A 25,435-nucleotide genomic window follows, 5' to 3' on the forward strand; every position below is an offset into this window, starting at 1 on the left:
AAGACAAACGGTGAAGCACAACTACACAAAAATCCAAAACAAAATCAAAGACGACCTTGATAGATGGGCAAAACTTAAGAACACAGTACAAGCACGGATATCAATAGTTAAGATGGATGTACTACCTAAAATCAACTTCTTCTGTTCAATGCTACCGTTACCCCCTCCAGAGGGTTACTGGAAAAGATTACACTCCTCCACATACAAATTTATTTGGAATAACAAACCACCACGTATAAAAAGATCCACCGCACAGAGAAATAAAGCAGATGGTGGCATGGCATTTCCAGATTTTTTCCTATATTTTAAGGCATACTCATTAAGTCCATTGACAACATGGTTTGACTCCCACGCATTAGCATCTTGGAGGAAAATAGAAGAAAACATAGTAGCCCCACATAGACTGAAGGACATAGCACACACTAAACTACCAATCAAGCACTGTGAACGAAAATTTGGCCCCATAATTACTCATGCGATCCGGATATGGCGTGAATCACAAAAAAAAAATCCTAACCCACAAGAATGGCACAACCATACTCCCTTATTCAATAACAATGCTCTCTTAATGGGAAAACGACCTATAAGATTCCCTATATGGGAAAAGCAAGGCATACACTCATTAGGGGATATTTTTAACAAACAGGGTTTTTGTAGTGATAAAGAAATACGCAAAAAATTTAATCTCACCAAGTCCACATGGCTCTTTCACAAACAGTTAGAGCTATGTTTGAAGTCTCACGGTGTTCCATTAGACAGACCAATTGAACACCACAGATACCACAAATTCTTCTACTCAAGAGAGACATCGAGAGGTTTTGTTTCAGAATTTTATCATCAATTACTAACGTCCTCGTATGAAACCCTCCAACTTGACTCTGTCTGGAGGAGGGATATACCAGACCTGGAAAATGACTTTGATTGGCAAGGAGCCTGGGCAAATGTCCGACTTACATCAAGGAACCCGGATCATCAACAAATCAATCTTAACTATATTCACAGGACATACTTGACTCCTATAAGACTGTGCCGAATGGGGCTCAAACAAGATTCCAAATGCACCCAATGTACAAATGGGGACGAAGGGACATTTATGCACATGTATTGGGACTGCTCACCAGTTAAGGCATTCTGGAAAGATGTGACCCAACAAATATCAAAACTCGTATCTTGGAATATACCTGTACACCCCTCGGTATTGCTGTTGAATGATGTTTTTGAGTTTGCAGTGAATCCACAGCTAAAGAGATTGGTTTTATCGGGTATCACAGTAGCCAAAAAGCTGATCGCATCACGCTGGTTTCAACCAGAAAAAATGTGCCGTAAAGTTTGGTTTCTTACATATCTCGATGTAATTTACCATGAAATATCTACAGCAAGAATTCTGGGTCTCAATGAATCCAAAATGTCAATGTGGTTAGAAGTGGTGGAGAGAATAAAAGCTAGCTTATAATGGTAGTGTCTGGTTAGGTGCGAGGGATAGTGGAGGTACTTCTCAAGGTGGGGTCCGGGAGGGGGGGTTTCGAGCTGAGCATATGTATGTAGGGTTTTTTTTAGATAACAGGTATTATGGGTATATCTTATATAAAACAACTAACCAAAAGGTGATCTCATTGGATGTGCCCTGACAATTAATGCTTGTATATCTTATCGTGTGTTGTCATGTTTGTTTATATGTTTGTTTCAAAAAAGAATAAAAAAATAAAATACAAATCAATCTTCATTACGACTTTACAAACATAGCCATTAACATTACATAGGCCTACACACATCTTGCCATAACGTTAGCAGTTTGTACAACACAACGCACGTTTTAACTATGGTAGCCCGCCAGCTAATACAGCCAATGAAATGTTATCGTATTATCGTAGCTACTAGCTAGCAGAGGAGAAAATGGGAGTCTGAGAGGCGGGGTGTTTAAAGACAATGATAGGCATTTATTCAACATCCAAGAAGGCTAACATACAACTGTGTTTACTAACTCCAACCGGGACTATTGCGAGCAGTTAGCCGTTATTAAGTGTCTTGCTCAAGGACACTTCGACACGCTGCCCGGGAGGAGTGGGAATCGAACCCACTTGACGGTGAAGGAGTCTATATTGCAGCCCCTTGTTCATATTATCTCTGTCTTTAAAAACGTGCATTGTGCCAGATGATTTTAAAGTTGCCAAAGTTATTCCATTATTTAAATCGGATGATCCCTGCTGCTTCAACAACTATAGACCTATATCTATTTTGTCTTTGGTTTTCAAAGATTTTAGAAAAGATTTTCCACAAACGGATCCTCCATCATTTAGACCAGGGGTGGGCAACTTTGTATATGGTGAGGGCCACAAAATGTCCACAATCAATCTGGGGGGCCGCATTGTTTATCGGCAGTCCCGCCAGTAGTACCCCATCACTCAAATAGCCCTAATAGTCACAAGGTATATAAACAATTATAATTTGTTGTAACTTTGTTTTTATTCCATTTCAAATGCATTTAGTAATGCAATTTCAACTTTATGAATTTATAAACAGCGGAATTTAAAAGTATTGCTGTGTAACCCCAAATATATACAAAAATTATCAATTATAATTAAGGCTTCTAATAAAATAAATGTATGAACTTAAAGCCCACTGCTCAACAAACACAAAGCAGCATTCCTGCTGCATTTCACTACAACAGTAAATCAAAAGTGCAATAATAAATGATTTTGTTAAATGTATAAACTTTTATCCTGCTACTAAACAAAACATTATAACACTGAAATGCATGTTATGGATATGAAGCACTCAGGAATGTTTTGTTTAGTAGCAGGATAAAAGTGTATACATTTAACAAAATCATTTATTATTGCACTTTTGATTTACTGTTGTAGTGAAATGCAGCAGGAATGCTGCTTTGTGTTTGTGTTATTAGTGTTATCTGAACACTACAAAAGTAAACAAGTAAAGTGCAAGTAAAGTAAAGTGCAATACTACATGCCTCCCATTGACCCTTTATCAAACTGGCATGACATTCACCCTCGCCCCACAGTGGGTCAATAATGGCTATAATAATAATAATAATAATAATAATAATAATAATAATAATAATAATAATAATAATAATAATAATAATAATGGTCCCCTCTCTACACCTCTCCATCATCTCCCCCCCCCTCTCTACATCTCTTCATCATCTCCCCCCCTCTCTACACCTCTTCATCATCTCCTTCCCCCCCTCTACACCTCTTCATCATCTCCTCCTCCCCCCTGTCTTTAATGAGACATTTGTGGTCTCTCCATTTGGCGCACAATAGCAGGAATGTCAACTTCAATGTTTGTGCATGCAATCTGCATCAGATGAAATAATGTTTCATCCGACAGCCTGTTTCTCTCCTTTGACTTGATGTGCTTCATGTTTGAGAAATTGCTCTCACATATGTATGTGCTCCCAAACATACTGGCCATAGAGAGGGCAAAGTCCCTGAGGAGTGGGAAGCGGGGCTCAGGTAGCAGTTTCCAAAACGAAATTCCCCTCTCATTTCTCTTTGCTTGAAAAAAAGGATCTGACTGTAGCTCGCACAGTTCAAGCTGCAACGGTGGGGGCTGCTCTGACACCGTAGCGGTGAGGGGGCCGGCAAACAGCGCTATCCGTGACTGCATGCCGTTGAAATCTTCAAACCGATCATTGAAGTGCATTTGCAGTGTTTCAATGTCGCTCCTGTACTTTCCGACGGCTCAGCCATCGGATTTCTGTGTGTAACTGCAAGTCGCCATAATCAGTGTCCATCTCTTCCAAAAAGGAGACAAACTTTCTATGGTTTAGTGACCTGTTTGGTACCTGTTTGGTACCTGATTGGTAACCTTGGTAACCAAATCCATAACATGGCTGTAGTAGTCAAGCTTCTTGGCACAGAGAGCCTCCTATATCAGATAAAAAAATTAAAAAAAAACGATTTAACGACTCTCGCATATAATTTGACTACACTCGACTCGCATTGGTCATTATAGTGACCCACAATAGATGGAAATTATGTTAGCGAACTTACCTGATGTATAATGCAGTGCAGCATTGGACACTCAGCGCCACTCTGCCTTAGAAGCCCGGCGAATCCTGTGCGTTTTCCTTTCATTGCCGGTGCTCCATCGGTAACAACAGCCGACAGTTTATCAAAACCCCCATATTGCTGCATGGCACTTTCAACAGCGTTTCATATGTCCACACTAGGGCTGACCCCTATTAGTCAAATAGTCGACTAATCGATCGAAAGGGGCCATAGTCGACTGCCAACTCTTCTTAGTCGAATACAATACAAAAAAATAAAAAAATATTATTTTCTTTTTTTTTTTTTAATATTGGCCTGGGGCCGCATGGAACGTCGGAATGACGCGGGCCGCCAGTTGCCCCTCCCTGATTTAGACTATAATTCAATTGACCAATTTTTTTGTCTTCTTTTGACCAACAAAAGGTATTGAAGTGAAGTGAATACAAGGTGTGTAATGAAAGGATGGTTTACTCTTCTGTCTCAGACAGAAGGAGTTCCTCCAGATGTGTCTGAAGCACGTGGTTAAACGTCTGCAGGTGGTTCACTAGTATCTGTGTCAAACAACAACGAGTCATTTAGCCGACATGATTACAGACTGGCTTCAGACGGTCCAAACTGTCTGTGTTATTACCCCCTGGCATCTCCCCGAGTGGCCCTGGGGAGCAGCGGTTAGCGCTGTTGCTGGCAAGAAGGTCCTGGGCTGGGTTCGAACCCGCGGCGGGAGGCCTTTCCCTGTGGAGTTTGCACAGGGATTAAATCGCTCCGTCCTACGACGGATTTCCGTCAAATTTGATTCGGAGTCGCGACGGATTTTCCGTCAATTTGGCTACCTGTGTACAAAAGGCTGGGAAATTATTTAGCAGACTATCCCTTTAAGACGCCTGTTGTCTTGTTGTATGTACCTCGCGAGTGTTGCGAGCTTGAAGTTCAGTTTGAGACATACGCTAGTTTGAAAAGTGACCGTTAATATTATGGCACCAGAGGCCTCACGATACGATATTATCACGATTCTTGAGTCACGATACGATAGTATTGCGATACTAAATATATTGCGATATGCTGAGTATTGCGATATTAATATTGCGATATATTGCGATTTTTTACCTTTTTTCAAATGTAGCTATTGTGATAGAAGGGAACTCATTTTGTGCAAAAATGGAAAGCTTTTCAATTTCCATGCGGCAGAATTGTTACAATAGCCGATAATCCATTTTCCCAATGATAAATCCCTATACGGGTGGAACAACCAGTGACGTTAGACTACACCTCCCTGTAGCCTACATCTATAAATGTCACACAAGTAAATTAGCCTATACGAGTGTCCTAATGTGCAGCAAGCATTAGAAATAGCTAGTTCTTCTTCTTCTTTTTCTTTCGGCCTCTCCCGTCAGGGGTCGCCACAGCGGATCATCCGTTTCCATCTGTCTCTGTCATCTGTGTCGTCCTCCATCACTCCCACTGCCTGCATGTCCTCCTTCACTGTGTCCATAAACCTCCTCTTGGGCCTTCCCCTCCTCCTCTCTCCTGGCAGCTCCATCTCCAGCATCCTCCTCCCGATGTACCCCACCTCCCTCCTCCTCCCGATGTACCCCACCTCCCTCCTCCCGATGTACCCCACCTCCCTCCTCCTCCCGATGTACCCCACCTCCCTCCTCCCGATGTACCCCACCTCCCTCCTCCTGATGTACCCCACCTCCCTCCTCCTCCCGATGTACCCCACCTCCCTCCTCCCAATGTACCCCATCTCCCTCCTCCCGATGTACCCCACCTCCCTCCTCCAGATGTACCCCACCTCCCTCCTCCCGATGTACCCCACCTCCCTCCTCCTCCCGATGTACCCCACCTCCCTCCTCCAGATGTACCCCACCTCCCTCCTCCCGATGTACCCCACCTCCCTCCTCCCGATGTACCCCACCCTCCTCCCGATGTACCCCACCTCCCTCCTCCTCCCGATGTACCCCACCTCCCTCCTCCTCCGCACATGTCCAAACCATCTCAGTCTTGCTTCTCTCACTTTCTGCCCGAACTGCTCAACATGGGCCGTTCCTCTGATGTAGACATTTTCGATGTTGTCCAACCTTGTTACTCCCAGAGAGAACCTTAACATCTTCATCTCTGCCACCTCCAGCTCCGCCACCTGCTGGTTGGTCAGCGCCACTGTTTCTAGACCATACAGCATAGCTGGTCTCACTACCGTGCTGTAGACCTTTCCCTTTACTCTCGCTGGTACCCTTCTATCACAGTTCACCCCCGTCATCCTTCTCCACCCGCACCACCCGGCCTGCACTCTCTTCTTCACCTCCCTACCACACAGTCCCCATTACTTTGGACTGTTGACCCCAAGTACTTAAACTCCTCCACTTTTGGTACCTCTACTCCTTGCATCATCACCACCCCTCCGTCTTCCTTCCCGTTCACACACATGTCCTCGGTCTTGCCTCTGCTCACGCTCATCCCCCTTCTCTCCAGGGCATGCCTCCACTTCTCCAGGTTCTCTTCCACCTGCTCCCTGCTCTCACTACAGATTGCGATGTCATCTGCGAACATCATGGTCCACGGGGACTCATGCCTGACCTCGTCTGTCAGCCTGTCCATCACTACTGACCTCGTCTGTCAGCCTGTCCATCACTACTGACCTCGTCTGTCAGCCTGTCCATCACTACTGACCTCGTCTGTCAGCCTGTCCATCACTACTGACCTCGTCTGTCAGCCTGTCCATCACTACTGACCTCGTCTGTCAGCCTGTCCATCACTACTGACCTCGTCTGTCAGCCTGTCCATCACTACTGACCTCGTCTGTCAGCCTGTCCATCACTACTGACCTCGTCTGTCAGCCTGTCCATCACTACTGCAAATAAGAAAGGACTGAGGGCCGACCCTTGGTGCAATCCTACCCCGACCTTGAACCCTTCCGTCACTCCCACTGCACACCTCACCACAGTCGCACTGCCCTCATACATGTCCTGTACTACCCTCACAAACTTTTCCGCTACTCCTGACTTTCTCATACAGTACCACACCTCCTCTCTTGGTACCCTGTCATACGCCTTCTCTAGGTCTACAAAGACGCAATGCAGCTCCTTCTGGCCTTCTCTATACTTCTCCATTAACATTCTAAGGGCGAACAATGCGTCTGTCGTGCTTTTCCCTGGCATGAACCCATACTGCTGCTCACTAATCCTCACCTCTCTTAACCTAGCCTCCACTATCCTTTCCCATAGCTTCATGCTGTGACTGATCAGCTTTATTCCCCTGTAGTTGCTGCAACTCTGTATGTCTCCCTTACTCTTAAAAAATCGGCACTAGCACACTTTGCCTCCACTCCTCTGGCATTTTCTTGTTAGATTAGAAATAGCTAGTTGAAATGGCCTAATCAAGATTGCATTCAAATCAAAGTTTGGATTTAGCCTGATAGTGATTAATCTTTTCTGAAGCAGGCACTGTCATGCAAAATCAGCAGAAAAACGTGCACTGAAAAGTTACAGTATGTAGACGGTTGATTATTTGTATGACAAAGTCAGTCAACCCTTGCAAAACGTATCAGTTTTATTTAACCTGTTGAGCCCTAGCCCTATTTTCAGAAAATCCGCCTAAAAAGTAAATGGAAGATTGCTCCACTTCTACATGGTCCATTTGCATGTTCTTGGTATCTAGGGGCATCTATGGCTCTCAGGGAATGTATTCCCAGTGTCAGGAATATTGTGTCTGTTACTAGGCTTGAGTAAATTGTGATGAGCCAAAGGAGAATGTAATTTTTGTTTTCTTTTTTCATTTTTGACGGTGACCAGACGTGAAGAATTCTGCTCATTCAGCACCAAAATCTAAGCAAATAAACAATAGGCAGATGATTTACAGTTTTTTTTGCAGATACAGTACTGAATTTTGCCATCCAGACACATTTGAAATATGAATATAGAATATAGAATATCCGGCCTATAAATTACCTTATTATGGCCAAGTCATACATCTATGGATCGGGCCAAATCTCCTCTTTCCAATGGCAGAGTTAAATCTGGATTTAGTACCACCAGACGCCCGTAACAGGGCAGCAAAGACCGTGAATGAAATCTACTGTAAGTTAGGGGTGTAAAGGTATGCATATCCGTACCGAACCAAACCGCCTCAGTGTGTACCGTACCGTACCGAACGGCTGTGTAGTGTACCGAATACAACGGTATGTTAACCACTAACGACCGCCCACCGGGGGCTGTTTTTTTCACAATCGAATATAATAATAATTATTTTTTTATTCTCTTACAAGTCGATTATTAATTTCAATATAGAATATTCGGTGACTGCCCTACAAGTACAATTAGTTACTGCACACTACATCACCCCTGAGTGGAACATGGAAAGCCAAACTTTCCCCCACTGTACCGAAAACCCGTACCGAACCGTGACTTCAAAACCGAGGTACGTACCGCACCGTGGTTTTTGTGTACCGTTACACCCCTACTGTAAGTACAGTTACTTTTGTATAATGTCCATAGCTCCACCATTTTTCACCAGATTACCACGCAGTTTTTTTCTAGACGTTCACAGAAGGGTAAAGAAACAATATACCTTGTATTTTATGGCAATAACGTTCAGGTTTGTTCGACCCGTGAGATATAATCACAATAATCACGGCATTATTTATTTTTCCAGCTTTGACAGCGGCTGGTGTGAGCTGGGTAGTGTGGATTTATGAAACTTCTACGTCCATCGAAAGCCCTGGGTCTATTCTAACGATTTCATGACGGCGTAATTTCCTCCCATCTAAATCATCCGGTTTCCGATGCAATGCTCTCTCTTTTATAAACTCATATTTCGCTATTAACACTTAAAGTCATTGGTAAACCAACGTAGTGCTGCCGTTTTGACAGGGTTAGGGTCTTTACTCTTGGCTACATTTGAAAAAAGAAACGCAACATTAATTAATACGGACTGTATTGATCTATTTATAAATCTCAACCCGGTACCGGGCCGATCGGGCTTAAGGGGGTTAATTAAACAAGCATGTCAGAGATGTTGATCTTCATCCACGTCGTCTTTCTCCGTCCTCTCAGTACAACGGGAACCATCGCGACCTGAACGCCAGGGGAGCCTGGGAGCTGGGCTACACCGGGAGAGGGGTGGTGGTCACCATCCTGGATGACGGGATCGAGAAGAACCACCCTGACCTGAAGGAGAACTATGTGAGTAGATACCACCCCCTGTATAGAACCACCCTGACCTGACACAGAACTATGTGAGTACCATCCCCTGTATAGAACCACCCTGACCTGACACAGAACCATGTGAGTACCACCCCCTGTATAGAACCACCCTGACCTGACACAGAACTATGTGAGTACCACCCCCTGTATAGAATCACCCTGACCTGACACAGAACCATGTGAGTACCACCCCCTGTATAGAACCACCCTGACCTGACACAGAACTATGTGAGTACCACCCCCTGTATAGAAGTTCAAGTTCAAGTTTCTTTATTAGTTGTCATACAAGTACAGAATACTTTTATATAAAATGCTTCTTTCTGTTTTGCTCCAGAGGTTGTGCTAGATAAAAATAGATAAGTATAAAAGTATAGTAAGTATAAAATAGAAGTCAAGTACGTAGACAAAAAGTGTTCAATATATACATATATACAATGTACAATGCAGAGTAGAAAGTAACTGAGTATATACAATATACTATATACTATACAGTACAATGCAGAAATGGGATGAGGTACAATTTAGGTACAATTTACAGTAAGGTGTAATGTAACACACTTTAGAACCTTGATGACCAATCAGGTCACCACAATATGTAATTGATTTTAAATTGTTACCTCTGTTTTCTTTTGTTTTTGTTTTTTCGTTTTTTTTTTACGTGCTCTTAATCTGTATTTATTAACGCACCAGTGTGACACTTGTGAATGTAACATCTCAACGACGCTCTAAATTAGTTTGAACTACTCTGTGTATTCATCAAGTATAAATAAAGATTGAATGAATGAATATACAGCCTATAGCGAGAGTCCTCAACCCTTTCAATGCCAGGACCCGCCACACTTTTGGAGCCAAAACCTCCTCATTGTTTACAAACGGTAAAAAGGGTCTATTATTGTCCGGGATTTTCCCAACTTTCCACAATGTTAAGGAAACATAAATTACAACATGATCACGTCAGGCAAATAACCGTCCATGTTGCTAGTAATGCATGTTAGATGTCTAGGTCGCTCACAAGTAGGGATGCTCAATATTGGCTTTTTTACCGATACCCATATACCAATATTGTCCAACTCTTAATTTCCGATACCGATATATGCAGGGTTTTCCCCCCCAAAAAAATTGAATAATTTCAGGTAATTAACATTACATATCTCTTGTTGTGGAATTAACACAAGATTATGCATACTTTTGACAATAAATAAAATCAGAATTTGTTCTTACTTGCTTGCCTGGGTAAATAAAGGTTATAGAAATGTAAAAAAAATTAAAATAAAAAAAATATATATTTTTTTTGAAAACAGATACCGATATTTTCCGATATCACATTTTAATGCCGATATCGGCCGATAATATCGGACATCCCTACTCACAAGTCATCTGTGGCTTAGATGCTGTTCAACACTCGACATACTTCAAACCTTTATTTCAACTCGTGAGACACTGTGAGATTACAGTCTGTTGGACAGCATTCCAGGTGTTGGAAGCAACACCCTGAGAACCAGCCAGTCATCTGAAGGTGTAGATTAGGTTCCAAGATTCCATTCCAACAGTGTTGTGATGTAAGAGGGAAGTTTACCAGTAAGGGCTTTAAAAATAAACAAATACCAATGATGGTTACGCCTTTCAACTAGAGAAGGCCATCCAACCTTTTGGACACAGTGGTGGGTATCATATATATCATGAAGGACGCATCATATCTGTAGTGTTTCCCATGCCACAGTTGTATAATGAACCAAAAATAAATGTAATATTTCTTTTTTTTTTACTATTTTTTTTAAATATAACGTTTGCCAATAGGAATGTATCAGTAGTATTGGCAGTGGTAGTAGTCGTGATAGTAATCCACTATCTTTTTTTATTTTCAAAAAAATAAACCAGTTCGACACAGGTAACCACTTTTGCTTAATTTCTTTGATGGCTCAAATGTCTGCTCTAGTCCAGTGGTTCCCAAACCTCTCCTCGAGACGCCCCAGCCGTTCCATGTATTTGTTCAATTCCACCACCAGCACACCTGATTCAACTAATAAAGGGCTTTGTAACTGAGGGGTACAATTCCCTGACTGTATTGAGAGTATGGTATTATTAAACCACTACTTAGTTATGTACTTTAATTACTGGCCATACAGTACATGGATATATCTGGTGAACACCCACACAAGAATACGGCAATGACACATAAAGTTCTAGTTAGAGGGATTTATTATTATTAGAGCAGCAACGGTAGGTTACAGATTGAGAATTATACTTGCGCTTGTAAGGCGAAGAACACTTAAAGTAAGTCAAGAGCGTAAGTCCATGAGAATAGTAAGATGGGTATAAACTGACGCCACCTGTAGCATAGCAATTACATAAGGCACACTAGTAGTCAGCTGGAGACACTGGGGGGTTCCCTCCGGTTGTAAGCCGGCAGGGGTAGAGGAATGTTCGGGTGCAAAGTCTGGGTCAATGAAGAATAAAGAAGCTCCAGCTACGGGAGTCGATGCATGTACTCCCCTTGATCGGCAGACAAAGCAGCAGCTATAATCCAAGTATGCTCGACAGCATGGATGAAAGCTAGCCAGCCTCTGGTCCTAGAGGCGGGCTCGAGGGTGCTCCTCACAGGGGTAGATCCCACACGATAGTGGGGTAGACGGTTCTCTGCTCCAGCAGCCACGGTACCAAAGCAATATAATCCAACCAGAAAATGGTTCTGCATTCGCCGGTGTAGATTCTCCTGTGCACTATCCTTCACATTAAACTAGGTTGAACTTGACGTTACCTCACTAAACTCTGATACTTTTGCTATCCTATTCGCACATGTTCTAAGTGCTCTATTTAGACGCAAGGTTGCTCACTTCACTTGGTCGTTGACTCGTGGCGAAGGCCCCACTAGTGAACGAACGATACGCTGAACGAAGTGCTGCTGTTTCCACCTGCGCCGTATTTATACGTAAGGTGAATTATCTAGTGCCAACCTCAGTTCTGTCTCGTATTACTGCGCAAACCTGGACATGTTGAGACATGCCTTGGCGTTGCCTTTGAACTTACCATTGGGGGTATGGTCGTTGGCGCCTAGGGGTCGCTGTCCAATAGGAGAGCGAATATTATGGTCTGGTTTGTACCCAGGTAAAGGGATATTCCGTGTATATATACAAAGAATATACAAGGGATATCAAACGATATACAAATATTATACAAGGGATCTCAAGCAGTAAATATATATATTCGGTTTAATCTGACCCTTTGTAACAGGCTTGTTAAGTTGAATCAGGTGTGCTGGTGGTGGAATTTAACAAATACATTGAACGGCTGGGGTGCTTCGAGGAGAGGATTGGGAAGCACTAGTCTAGTCGATTTTGTGTTTTGAGCACAATGTTCATCATAGATCTAGCAGCCTCTTTATTTTGCTCTCAAAAATGCCCCCGCATGCCCCCGGACCCCCCTAGAGGGTCGGAGGTTCACCCACCACAGTCTCTGAAAATCCTGTGGGAAACACTAAATCTGAGGGCAGAATGTCAGACCGAGTCCAGAGGTTTTAAGAGAAGAAGCCGCAGCCTGTCAATCACACGTGTTCAGGTCTGTCATCATCCGGCGGCGCACCTGGCCTCGTGCTGGGACCCCCATCGTTTTGAAAACGACTGACCTTTAGAACTGTCGTGGCTTTATCCCTCATGTGCCAAACTGCAGCCCAGGCCGTCTGACTGTCTGTCTGTCTGTGTGTCTGTCTGTCTGTCTGTCTGTCTGTCTGCCTGTCTGTCTGTGTGTCTGTCTGTGTGTCTGACTGTCTGTCTGTCTCTGTCTGTCTGTCTGTCTGTCTGTCTGACTGACTGTCTGACTGTCTGTCTCTGTCTGTCTCTGTCTGTCTGTCTGTCTGTCTGTGTGTCTGACTGTCTGTCTGTCTGTCTGTGTGTCTGACTGTCTGTCTGTGTGTCTGTCTGTCTGTCTGTGTGTGTGTCTGTCTCGTCTGTCTATCTGTCTGTCTGTCTGCCTGTCTGTCTGTCTGTCTGTCTGTCTGTCTGTCTGTCTGACTGTCTGTCTGTCTGTGTGTGTGTGTGTGTCTGTCTGTCTGTCTGTTTGTCTGTCTGACTGTCTGTCTGTATGTCTGTCTGTCTGTCTGTCTGACTGTCTGTCTCTGACTGTCTGTCTGACTGTCTGTCTGTCTGTCTGTCTGTCTCTGTCTGTCTCTGTCTGTCTGTCTGACTATCTGTCTGTCTGTCTGTCTGTGTGTCTGTCTGTCTGACTGTCTGTCTGTCTGACTGTCTGTCTGTCTGTCTGTCTGTGTGTCTGTCTGTCTGTGTGTCTGTCTGTCTGTCTGTCTGTCTGTCTGTCTGACTGACTGTCTGTGTGTCTGTGTGTCTGTCTGTCTGTGTGTCTGTCTGTCTGTCTGTGTGTCTGTCTGTCTGTCTGTGTGTCTGACTGTCTGTCTGACTGTCTGTCTGTCTGTGTGTCTGTCTGTCTGTCTGTCTGTCTGTCTGTCTGTCTGTCTGTCTGACTGTCTGTGTGTCTGTGTGTCTGTCTGTCTGTGTGTCTGTCTGTCTGTGTGTCTGTCTGTCTGTCTGTGTGTCTGTCTGTCTGTCTGTGTGTCTGACTGTCTGTCTGACTGTCTGTCTGTCTGTGTGTCTGTCTGTCTGACTGTCTCGCCTGTCTGTCCTCAGGACCCAGATGCCAGCTACGATGTGAACGACGGTGATCCTGACCCTCAGCCACGATACACACAACTCAACGACAACAGGTGAGAAGATACGGCCAGTTCGATTTAGATCTTCACTCGTTGCCTCTCCGTGTGGTCCTCCCCCCCCCCCCCCCCCGCCCGTAGATATAGTGTAATAGGACATTAATAATAATAAATAATAATTCATTTATTTTGTATAGCGCTTTTCAAAGACCCAAAGTCGCTGACAATAGGCAAAAAAGAAACAAAGAAAAACATAGACCACAGGGAAACGGAGAACAATGAGAATACACAGGAACATAAAACCAAGAGTAACGGATAACAAATAGGGGAGTGAGTAGGGGAGACAGTCGGGAGGAGAGTAAGGGAAAACCAAGGGGGTTGGGGAGGGGGGGCAGGAGAGGAGAGAACGTGGGGCAGGGGAAAATGGTGGTGGGTTGGAGGAGAGGGGTTATGGGTGGGGAAGGTTGAATGCTCGGGAGAACAGGTAGGTTTTGAGTCTGGATTTGAAGGTGGAGAGTGAGGGAGAGTCTCTGATGGTCTGAGGGAGGGTGTTCCACAGTCTGGGTGCAGCTCGTGAGAAGGCCCGGTCACCGAAACGTTTGAGTTTGGATGACGGGACAGTGAGGGAAAGAGTGGAAGAGGACCGGAGGGAACGGGTGGGGCGGTAGGGGAGAAGGAGGTCAGTCAGGTAGGGGGGGAGGCAGGCTATGGAGGGCTTTCAAGGTGAGGAGTAGTGTTTTGAAGTTGATGCGTTCCTTGATCGGGAGCCAGTGGAGGGAGTGGAGGACAGGAGTGATGTGTTCGCGGGGCCGGGTGTTAGTGAGGAGGCGGGCGGCTGAATTCTGGAACATCTGCAGTTTATGGAGGGAGCGGGAGGTGATGCCAGTGAGGAGGGAGTTGCAGTTGTCCAGGTGGGAGGAGATGAAGGCGTGGATGAGGGATTCAGCAGCAGGGGGGAGAGGCAGTGACGGATTTTGGCGATGTTGCGGAGGTGAAAATATGAAGTTTTGACAATGGAGGGGACGTGGGGGTCAAATGAGAGGGTGGGGTCGAGGAGGACACCGAGGTTGCGGACTAGGGGGGAGGGGGGTGATGGTGGAGTCGTTGATGGTGAGTGTGATGGGTCCGGATCTGGTGAGGGGTGGTGTTGGTGCCGATGATGAAAAGTTCTGTTTTGTCGCTATTTAATTTGAGGAGGTTATGGGTCATCCAGGGTTGTAGTTCAGTGATGCAGGATTCAATGTGACTGAGGGTTCAGCAGCCAGTTCTTATACAGCCAGCCAGCCAGCCACACACACACACAGCCACACACACACACACACACACACACACACACACACACACACACACACACACACACACACACACACACACACACACACACACACACACACACAGGTAGAGAGCTCTTTCATTTCCATACACTTAAAATACTATGGGGTGGAACTCTCACTAAAGGCGCTCCCATAGTCCAGCAGACTGTACACAGAGCAGACTCCGCGGAGGTCCGCGCGGCTCTTTGAGCTTTCATAGTCGAGCAGATCTCAGCGGACGTCCGCGGTCTATTTCCTACATTTCTCGCACCAGTTTTACTACATTTCCCACAATTCTGTCTGTTCTACTGTACTGGCAGATCAGAGGGAACATTATCAGTGGGAGAGAGAGAGAGGGAGAGAGAGAGAGACAGAGAGAGAGAGAGAGAGAGAGAGAGAGAGCGCGCTTCACGGGCTCATCTCTCTCTCCTCGCGCCACCAATCGCTCGCGCAGTGTCACATTTAATGCAGTTCGATGTCAACCAAAACGGCGAGCAGCGTTTTGTGTGACACCAAGTCATCCGCGAGTCTGCTCTGTGTACAGTCTGCTGGACTATGGGAGCGCCTTAAGGGCGGAGGTTTAGGACAGAAAATTTATTATTTATTTATTCATGAATTTATTTATTTCACACAGTCCCTAATATCATAAAGGTTACACACTTCCACAGGAAGGCTATTTATTACACACAGTCCCTAATATCATAAAGGTTATACACTTCTATTTTTCTCACTAACGACCTGCAGCGACGATGAAATAAACTGTTTATAAATTATGAGTTTTCCCGCGTCTCACATTAGTCTTCTGAGATCATAGATCGTCTCACATTAGTCCTCTGAGATCATAGATCGTCTCACATTAGTCTTCTGAGATCATAAATCGTCTCACATTAGTCTTCTGAGATCATAGATCGTCTCACATTAGTCTTCTGAGATCATAGATCGTCTCACATTAGTCTTCTGAGATCATAGATCGTCTCACATTAGTCCTCTGAGATCATAGATCGTCTCACATTAGTCTTCTGAGATCATAGATCGTCTCACATTAGTCCTCTGAGATCATAGATCGTCTCACATTAGTCTTCTGAGATCATAGATCGTCTCACATTAGTCTTCTGAGATCATAGATCGTCTCACATTAGTCTTCTGAGATCATAGATCGTCTCACATTAGTCTTCTGAGATCATAGATCGTCTCACATTAGTCTTCTGAGACTGGTCCCGGTCCCGGATAGTCTGAGAGACGGGGGGGCTGGTCCCGGAGAGCCTGAGAGCCGGGGGGGGGGGGGGGGGGGGGCGGCTGGTCCTGGAGAGCCTGAGAGCCGGGGGGGAGACGGGGAGGAGACGGGGGGGAGACGGGTCCCGGAGAGCGTCCTTCCAGAACTAATGGTCGTCCAGCTCCGCCAGCCAGGAGCCTCAAGACGGCAATCAGTCGTCATGCCAGCAGGGAGAGAGCGAGCGCCACCCTTTAAATAGCCCCGCGTGGAATCTGGAGAAAATTGATTTACACTCATTAAAACCAAGGCCGCAGCAGCAGTGTGGGCAGGGACACGTTTTATGCAATAGAGATTGATTTTATGGAAATGTCTGAAATTAAATTGGTTATTTTTTAATACTGTTGGGGAAACCCGTGAAGTCTCCCACGCTGTTATGTGATGATACATGTACAACGTGGCTCTCTGATTATGTAAAATAATAATGTAAGGGTACTTGGTTTTTTTGTAATATTTGATATTTTTATTCGTTTTTTTAGACATTACAGTAGACACTACGAACGTGACACACAAAAAAAAAAAAAAAAAAAAAAGGAACAAAATAATAATAAAAAATAGGGATGCTCGATATTGGCTTTTTTACCGATACCGATATTCCGATATTGTCCAACTCTTAATTTCCGATACCGATATCAACCGATACCGATATATGCAGGGTTTCCCAGTCCAAAAAACTGATTAATTTCAGGTAACTAATAATTTCCCTGGATATATATATATAACAAATATTGTTATTGTTTTTTATTTTTTTTAAACCGATACCGATATTTTCCGATATCACATTTTACTGCCGATATCGGCCGATAATATCGGTCGGCCGATAATATCGGACATCCCTAATAAAATATATATATATATATATAAATAAAAAAATATCAAATAAAAAGTTCTCAGAGCACTTCGTGTTACAGAGTCGTTCCTATACAGTGTCCTTGTTTCAGGAGGTGAGAGACGTAGTCAACCGTTCCACATACGAGATAAAGGGTCGCCACACCAACCCAAAGGGTTGCATTTCCCACTTGATCCCCGCAAAGTATATTTTATCTTTTCAACTTTTAAATGGTACATTACAAGATCGCAAATCCACCTGCCGAATGAGGGAGGATGTTCATCTTTCCAGTTCATAAGAATGAGACGTCTTGCTAGAAGGGAGGAGTAAGCGATGCAGTTCAGTTGTGCTTTTGGTAGATGTAAGTCCTTTTGGTAGATGTAAGTCGTCGGAGAGAACACCAGAAAAAAACCAGGAAGTGACATGGTTCCAGTACCCGACCTGCCAGGTCTGAGTAGAGCTTAAATATGGACGACCAGAAGTCTGCTAGGCTAGGACATGACCAACATGTGTAATACAGACCGGCCGGGGCTTGTTTGCATCTGTTACAAGTAGGACTAACCTCAGGGAACATTTTTCACAGTTTGAGTTTGGATATATGTAGCCGATGTACAATCTTAAATTGAATAAGCCTGTGTCTCGCACAGATAGAGGAAGCGTGAAAATGTTTTAGTATTCTTGACCACACCTCTTCTGATATGTCTGTTTCAAAGTCCTTTTCCCAGTGCCCCTTTATTATTGAGAGTGACAAGTCCTCCATCTCGAATATGTTCATATAAAGCTTAGACATAGTTCCCTTGAGCTCAGGAAATGTAGTGGATTGACTACGTATAAAGTTTCTAACTTGTAGGTAACGAAAGAAGTGGTGTAGGGCTGGGCGATATGGCCTAAATATGATATCACGATATTTTCTGACCTTTCGGCGATACACGATACGCATCACGATGTTTTTCTTTTTTTCCCCCAAACAATTCATTATGAGGCTTACCAAGACAGTATTTGAGTTTGCAAGCTAACATTAAAGACAAAATAAAATACCCATGCATTTAGCATTTTTATATTATATATTAGATTTAGATTATTGGATTATTAGATTATATATTGCATATATTTAGCAATGAGATATTATATGATTTAGATATGAAATATGATGAATTGAAAATGGGGGACCCTGATGTAAACAAGACGAAAGTCTTTCGCTGGTCTGCATCCCCTTAACAATTGTATGTATTGAGCTGTACTGTACCCATTCTGCAATATGTTAATAAAGTTTTAAATCAATCAATAGGATTTTAGCATTTTTATGAAACTACTGTATATTTGTATGTCTCTAAATGTTTTGATGAATTGAAAATGGAGGACCCTTATGTAAAAAAGCCGAAAGTCTTTTTCTGGTCTTCATCCTCCAGTCAGTCCACTGTTGTTGTATTGAGCTGTACTGTATTGTACCCATTCTGCAATCGTTAATAACGTTCATTCATTCAATCATTCAGCCGGCAACAGAATAATTTTGATTGACAGTCGAGTCTGCCAATTACGTCACACCGCTTGTACCCGCCCTGCTGTTCTTAGCACCAATCGGCAAGCAGCGCTATTCTTTTTTTACTTCCTGAATGCCCTCCTTGATTTTAACGAGAGCTCAGCTCAACGACAACAACAACAGCTCACCGCAGCCGACGAGTGATTACTAGCGCACCGCAGCATGACAACCAGGCATAATGATTTTACTGCAACAAATGTTATAATAAAAGCCTTTCCATACATCTGTCTGATTGAAAACTTTATTAACAGACCGCAGAATGGGCACGCACAACTCGGCACGGACTGAGATATGAACAGTAACGCTTGCTATCTATGGCGTCATCGGACGTTGCTATGTTTGGGTAAATACGCTGATGTGTAACTATATAACGTGTAACTATATAATGTTGATGCCACAAAACGAATGCCTTTGTTAATCATAAGTACTAACTAACTTTGATGCAGTAGTGTGTGTGTGGGAGCGGCGTTGTTCAAAAGTTTGAACGGGGTGGACCAGATTGACGCGACACAATCCTCTTGGGCAAAACATCACGATATCCACGATACGTTAAAAAAGTGTATCGTTAATGAACTGTACCCGATATTTATATAATATCGTCATATCGCCCAGCCCTATGTGATGGCAAATCATACTTGTTCTTAATTTGTTCAAATGACATAAATACGTTGCTTTCATACAGCAGTCGCGTGTTCAAAACTCCCTTTTTGAACCACTGATCGAATACGTGATCTAGGAGGGAGGCCGGAAACAGATGATTCGCTGCAATTGGAGCATAAGTAGACATAGAGATTAAACCATAACTTTTTCGAAATTGGGACCAAATTTTCAGGGAATGTAACACTACAGGATTTAGACAGGACTGGGGAGGTTGCAGGGGAATTGAAGAGCACAAAAGAGCGGAGAGTGAAATGTCTCTCTCTCTCTCTCTCTCTCTGTCTCTCTCTGTCTCTCTCTCTGTCTCCCTCTCTCTCTCTCCCTCTCTCTCTGTCTCTCTCTCTCCGTCTCGTCCTCCTCTCCTCAGACACGGGACGCGCTGTGCGGGGGAGGTGGCAGCCGCGGCCAACAACGGTATCTGTGGAGTGGGCGTGGCCTACAACGCCAAGATCGGAGGTAAACCAGGGGGAGGATGGAAGTAGCATCTCTCTCTCTCTCTCTCTCTCTCTCTCTCTCTCTCTCTCTCTCTCTCTCTCTCTCTCTCTCTCTCTCTCTCTCTCTCTCATAGCGTCCCGCTGCTCTCCTTTCAGATGCTGTAGTCGTGCTCCTCTCCTCTCGCACCCAGACACTCTCCCAGGGTTCGCACAAGGTCCTTGAACAAGTTGAAGTGCTTAAAGTGCTTGATTTTTTTACAAGAAAAAGTCAAGGCCTGGAATTCTTTGAAAACAGCAAAAAAAATTAACAAGGTGCTTAAAAAGTCATTGAAATTCAAATAACTTTTTATCGTACTAAAAAGCGAACATGCTGCCTTTCCATCTTATTCCACACGGTTCCCATCCCATATCTCCCGTTATCGCCAATACAGGGGTGAATTCATGGACTCCCAGAAAGTACCGTATTGCCCTATTCTGTACCATTTCTCCTTTCATATTTACTTTTGAACCCCTGCCATATAGTCCATAACAGGGCAAACGCATGAATGAAATCATTTGGAGTAGGCAGCATAATCCCAAATCACCGGGCTGTTTAGTGTTTGCTGTTATACCACCCAGTGCCCTGTTATACAACCCAGTGCCCTGTTATACCACCCAGTGCCCTGTTATACAACCCAGTGCCCTGTTATACCACCCAGTGCCCCACTGGCAGATTCAGCCACTGCAGCGTCAGGAGTTCAGATGCTCCTCCGAGTCTAAATATTTATATCTTTCAGCTGCATATTCAAATGTTTTGTTCCCCCACAAGTAAAACTGAAAATGACTCCTTTTAGTATCTTAGTGGGTCTGAAATGCATGGTTTGAGTTTTTACTGTGATTAACTGTAAGCCTCCACTTTCTACACCAGCTCTCCGTACATATTAACATTTTCTGAACATCGTTTTTCATTTTCAGCTACCACAATTATATCATCTGCATAATGTATATTATGTCCAATTTATTACTACCATATATATATATGTGTTTCATTACATGTACCGTAGTTTTCGGACTATAAGCTGCGCCTTTTCCCCCCATTTTTCGACCCTGCGGCTTATATAACGGTGCGGCTTATATGTGACTCGACGTGACCAAACCCGAAAATGTAAAAATCTAAATATTGCTTTTTTGACTGCATTGAAATGTTATTTATCTGTTCCCTTATTTGCTAAACTTAATACAACTTGTAAATGAGTTAATTCTTGTTATTTGTCCGACAGTATTGTGTCCCAATGCTAATTACATATGGTAATTAAACATTAAAACACCTGCGGCTTATAAATAGTCCAGTGCGGCTTATATATGTACACATCATTCAATTTAGCTGATGCAGCTTATAGTCAGGTGCGGCTTATAGTGCGAAAAGTATGGTATCTATACATTCATACCAATTATTCGCCTGTTCTATTCTCCATCCATCTATCATCCATTGCAACACTATGTTATCTCACCGACATCCAAGTTGAGGGATCCGCTTTGAACGGCCCGTCTGAGGTCTCTCTCCTCCACGCCGCCGGTGGGGCTTATTTTTTCTCCTATTGCTATGTTTTTAGTGATTTGTTCCTCATCTTCATTGGGGGAAAGTCTGGGAGTGTCGCATATTTGCATATTTGGATTTCATGGTGGTTTTTGTTTTTGATCTTTTGTGATGTCGGTCTCTTCTTGACTTGTAAAGCCCATGGGGGCTATTCCACGTGATCTCAGGCTCTACAAATACATTTTGATTTGGTTTGACACAGATTATATGCAATAAGGTAAATATATATTTGAAATTTATTGGAAGGATAAACCCCTTGAGATATGCTATCTCGTTTTCGAGGGGGTCCTTAACATAGGATATAAACCATACAATACAATACATAACAAAACAAAAAACAGGACAACAAATGCACTTATACACTGACAGACGCTCTCCCAATATAAATATATAAATGTATACGGTATATACAGCACTATTGTACATACCATCATACGGAGTTATGTGATTATAGTTTGAGGTAGGTACTTGTGATCCATATTTATCACCATGCTGCTGCTGCTGACTCAGATATACTGCACTTAATACCTCAAGAGGCTAATTCATGAATTCATTCGGGCCTCTGGATTAATGATAAATGATAAATCACTGTTTAAGCCCACGGTGGTGATGATGGTCGTTAAAAGGCTGCGACCTAAACGTGTCTTTCTGTATAGAAACAGTAGAACCTGCCTCCGTGTCTAGTAGAGCTGCTGGTGCAGGTGACAGTAGACCCTACAATCTGAATATTAAAATATAAGAAGAGTGTGTGTGTGTTTTTATTTATTTTATGTATCCTTTATTTATCCAGGAATGTCCCATTGAGATACAAGATCTCTTCTTCCAGGGAGTCCTGACCAACACGGCACACAACAAGTTTCAACATAAAAACAAGGGCATTATGCCATATACAGACAACAATCGGAAATACAAATACGCAGCACAAGACAACAGCAGTACTCCCATGGTTCCAAACCCAGCCACCTATTAGCCATGCGATTAAGAATTAATGCAACATTTGCAGATATAACTACCATTAGAGCACAACAAGTACTTGTAACAGATCCTGTAAAAATAAACGATACATTCAAAGTATTCTACTCCGACTTATATAAATCAGAATGACCTTCGATCAAAACAAAATGGACACATTTCTTAATCAAATTATTCTCCCTAAACTTTCAGAGGATGACGCTAAACAGTTAGAAACACCGATCACACTAGAGGAACTCAAGAAGGCCATAACCGCAATGAAAAGTGGTAAGGCTCCTGGAAGAGACGGTTTCCCATCAGAAATGTACCTTTCTTGTTGGGACATAATTGGCCCCTTATTACTAAATATGATATTTTTTTTATAATTTTTTTAAACTTTGGCCATTTCCCTGGCTCTTTTATACGTTTATCGCATTTATACTTGGTCAAGTTCGACCGACAGAAGCAGGCTGAAAGGGTTCAGATGGGGGGGAAGACACTCTGGGAAAGGCACGGCTGCAGTCCGGGATTCGAACTCGCTCAGCCCCAGATCCGTGACGAGCACGGTTGTCCACGGCGCTGAAATAGCACTCGCGGTACGTGGTGAGCTACTGGAGCTCCCCTACTAAATATGATCTTATACTCAGTCAAGGAGGGGAACTTCCATAAGAATGACAATATTGCACTCATAACAGTCCTCCTTAAAAAAGACAAAGACCCCAACGAGTGCGGTAGTTATAGACCAAAGTTTAAGCCTCCTCGGAACAGATATCAAACTGTACTCTAAGGTATTAGCCATCAGATTACAAAAGCATATGACGTCTTTAGTTCACCCGGACCAAACTGGCTTCATAGGAGGCCGCCTGATCACTGAGAACATAAGACGAATACTGCACGTACTTGATGCCGACAAGGAGGACACCATACCTAAGGCGATGCTGTCCCTGGATGCTATGAAGGCCTTTGACAGGCTGGAATGGTCGTATCTGTGGGCAGTGCTAGAAAGGATGGGGTTAGGAAAAGGATTCATCGATATGATTAAAGTATTATACAAAGACCCATCGGCCATGATTACAACAGGCACAATCATCTCCCAAATATTTCCGGTATCACGCTCTGCCAGACAGGGTTGTCCTCTTAGTCCCGGACTGTTCAATCTATCATTAGAGCCTTTAGCACAATATATAAGACAATCCCAATCCATAGAACCAATCGTAATCAAGGGCACACAACAAAAAATGTGTTTATATGAACAATATGTAATATTGTTCATGCAAAACCCCAACACCACATTGCCTCATCTGCTCAAGTTGATTGAGGACTTTGGTGATTTATCGGGATTTAAGATAAATTGGCCGAAGTCGGCTTTCCTTCCACTTAACACCCCTGCAAAAAAAGACACAACCCTCCCAGGACAGATACCGATGGTAAAACATTTCAGATGCTTGGGAGTGGAAATATTCCCTACCATAAGACAAACGGTGAAGCACAACTACACAAAAATCCAAAACAAAATCAAAGACGACCTTGATAGATGGGCAAAACTTAAAAACACAGTACAAGCACGGATATCAATAGTTAAGATGGATGTACTACCTAAAATCAACTTCTTCAGTTCAATGCTACCGTTACCCCCTCCAGAGGGTTACTGGAAAAGATTACACTCCTCCACATACAAATTTATTTGGAATAACAAACCACCACGTATAAAAAGATCCACCGCACAGAGAAATAAAGCAGATGGTGGCATGGCATTTCCAGATTTTTTCCTATATTTTAAGGCGTACACATTAAGTCCATTGACAACATGGTTTGACTCCCAAGCATTAGCATCCTGGAGAAAAATAGAAGAAAACATAGTAGCCCCACATAGACTGAAGGACATAGCATACACTAAACTACCAATCAAGCACTGTGAACGAAAATTTGGCCCCATAATTACTCATGCGATCCGGATATGGCGTGAATCACAAAAAAAAAATCCTAACCCACAAAAATGGCACAATCATACTCCCTTATTCAATAACAATGCACTCTTAATTGGAAAACGACCTATAAGATTCCCTATATGGGAAGAGCAAGGCATACACTCATTAGGGGATGTTTTTAACAAACAGGGTTTTTGTAGTGATAAAGAAATACGCAAAGAATTTAATCTCACCAAGTCCACATGGCTTTTTCACAAACAGTTAGAGCTTTGTTTGAAATCTCACGGTGTTCCATTAGACAGACCAATTGAACACCACAGATACCACAAATTCTTCTACGCAAGAGAGACATCGAGAGGTTTTGTTTCAGAATTTTATCATCAATTACTAACGTCCTCGTATGAAACCCTCCAACTTGACTCTGTCTGGAGGAGGGATATACCAGACCTGGAAAATGACTTTGATTGGCAAGGAGCCTGGGCAAATGTCCGACTTACATCAAGGAACCCGGATCATCAACAAATCAATCTTAACTATATTCACAGGACATACTTGACTCCTATAAGACTGTGCCGAATGGGGCTTAAACAAGATTCCAAATGCACCCAATGTGCAAATGGGGACGAATGGACATTTATGCACATGTATTGGGACTGCTCACCAGTTAAGGCATTCTGGAAAGATGTGACCCAACAAATATCAAAACTCGTATCTTGGAATATTCCTGTACACCCCTCGGTATTACTATTGAATGATGTTTTTGAGTTTGCAGTGAATCCACAGCTAAAGAGATTGGTTTTATCGGGTATCACAGTAGCCAAAAAGCTGATCGCATCACGCTGGTTTCAACCGGAAAAAATGTGCCGTAAAGTTTGGTTTCTTACATATCTCGATGTAATTTACCATGAAATATCTACAGCAAGAATTCTGGGTCTCAATGAATCCAAAATGTCAATGTGGTTAGAAGTGGTGGAGAGAATAAAAGCTAGCTTATAATGGTAGTGTCTGGTTAGGTGCGAGGGATAGTGGAGGTACTTCTCAAGGTGGGGTCCGGGAGGGGGGGGTTCGAGCT

At 43.3% G+C, this 25,435-nt stretch overlaps 1 protein-coding gene across 1 annotated transcript in view; it reads left to right on the plus strand.

The window, feature by feature from the left end:
• The window catches only part of furina (furin (paired basic amino acid cleaving enzyme) a), a 173,092-nt gene that overhangs the window by 111,700 nt on the left and 35,957 nt on the right, over positions 1–25,435 (plus strand). Inside the window, 3 exon segments of the mRNA XM_084307974.1 lie at positions 9,062–9,190; positions 13,846–13,922; positions 19,842–19,930. Coding sequence (XP_084164100.1) covers positions 9,062–9,190; positions 13,846–13,922; positions 19,842–19,930 — 295 coding nt within the window.

Source organism: Notolepis coatsorum (genome assembly GCF_963971535.1).
Source record: "Notolepis coatsorum genome assembly, chromosome: 2".
In the NCBI taxonomy this organism is placed as follows: domain Eukaryota; kingdom Metazoa; phylum Chordata; class Actinopteri; order Aulopiformes; family Paralepididae; genus Notolepis; species Notolepis coatsorum.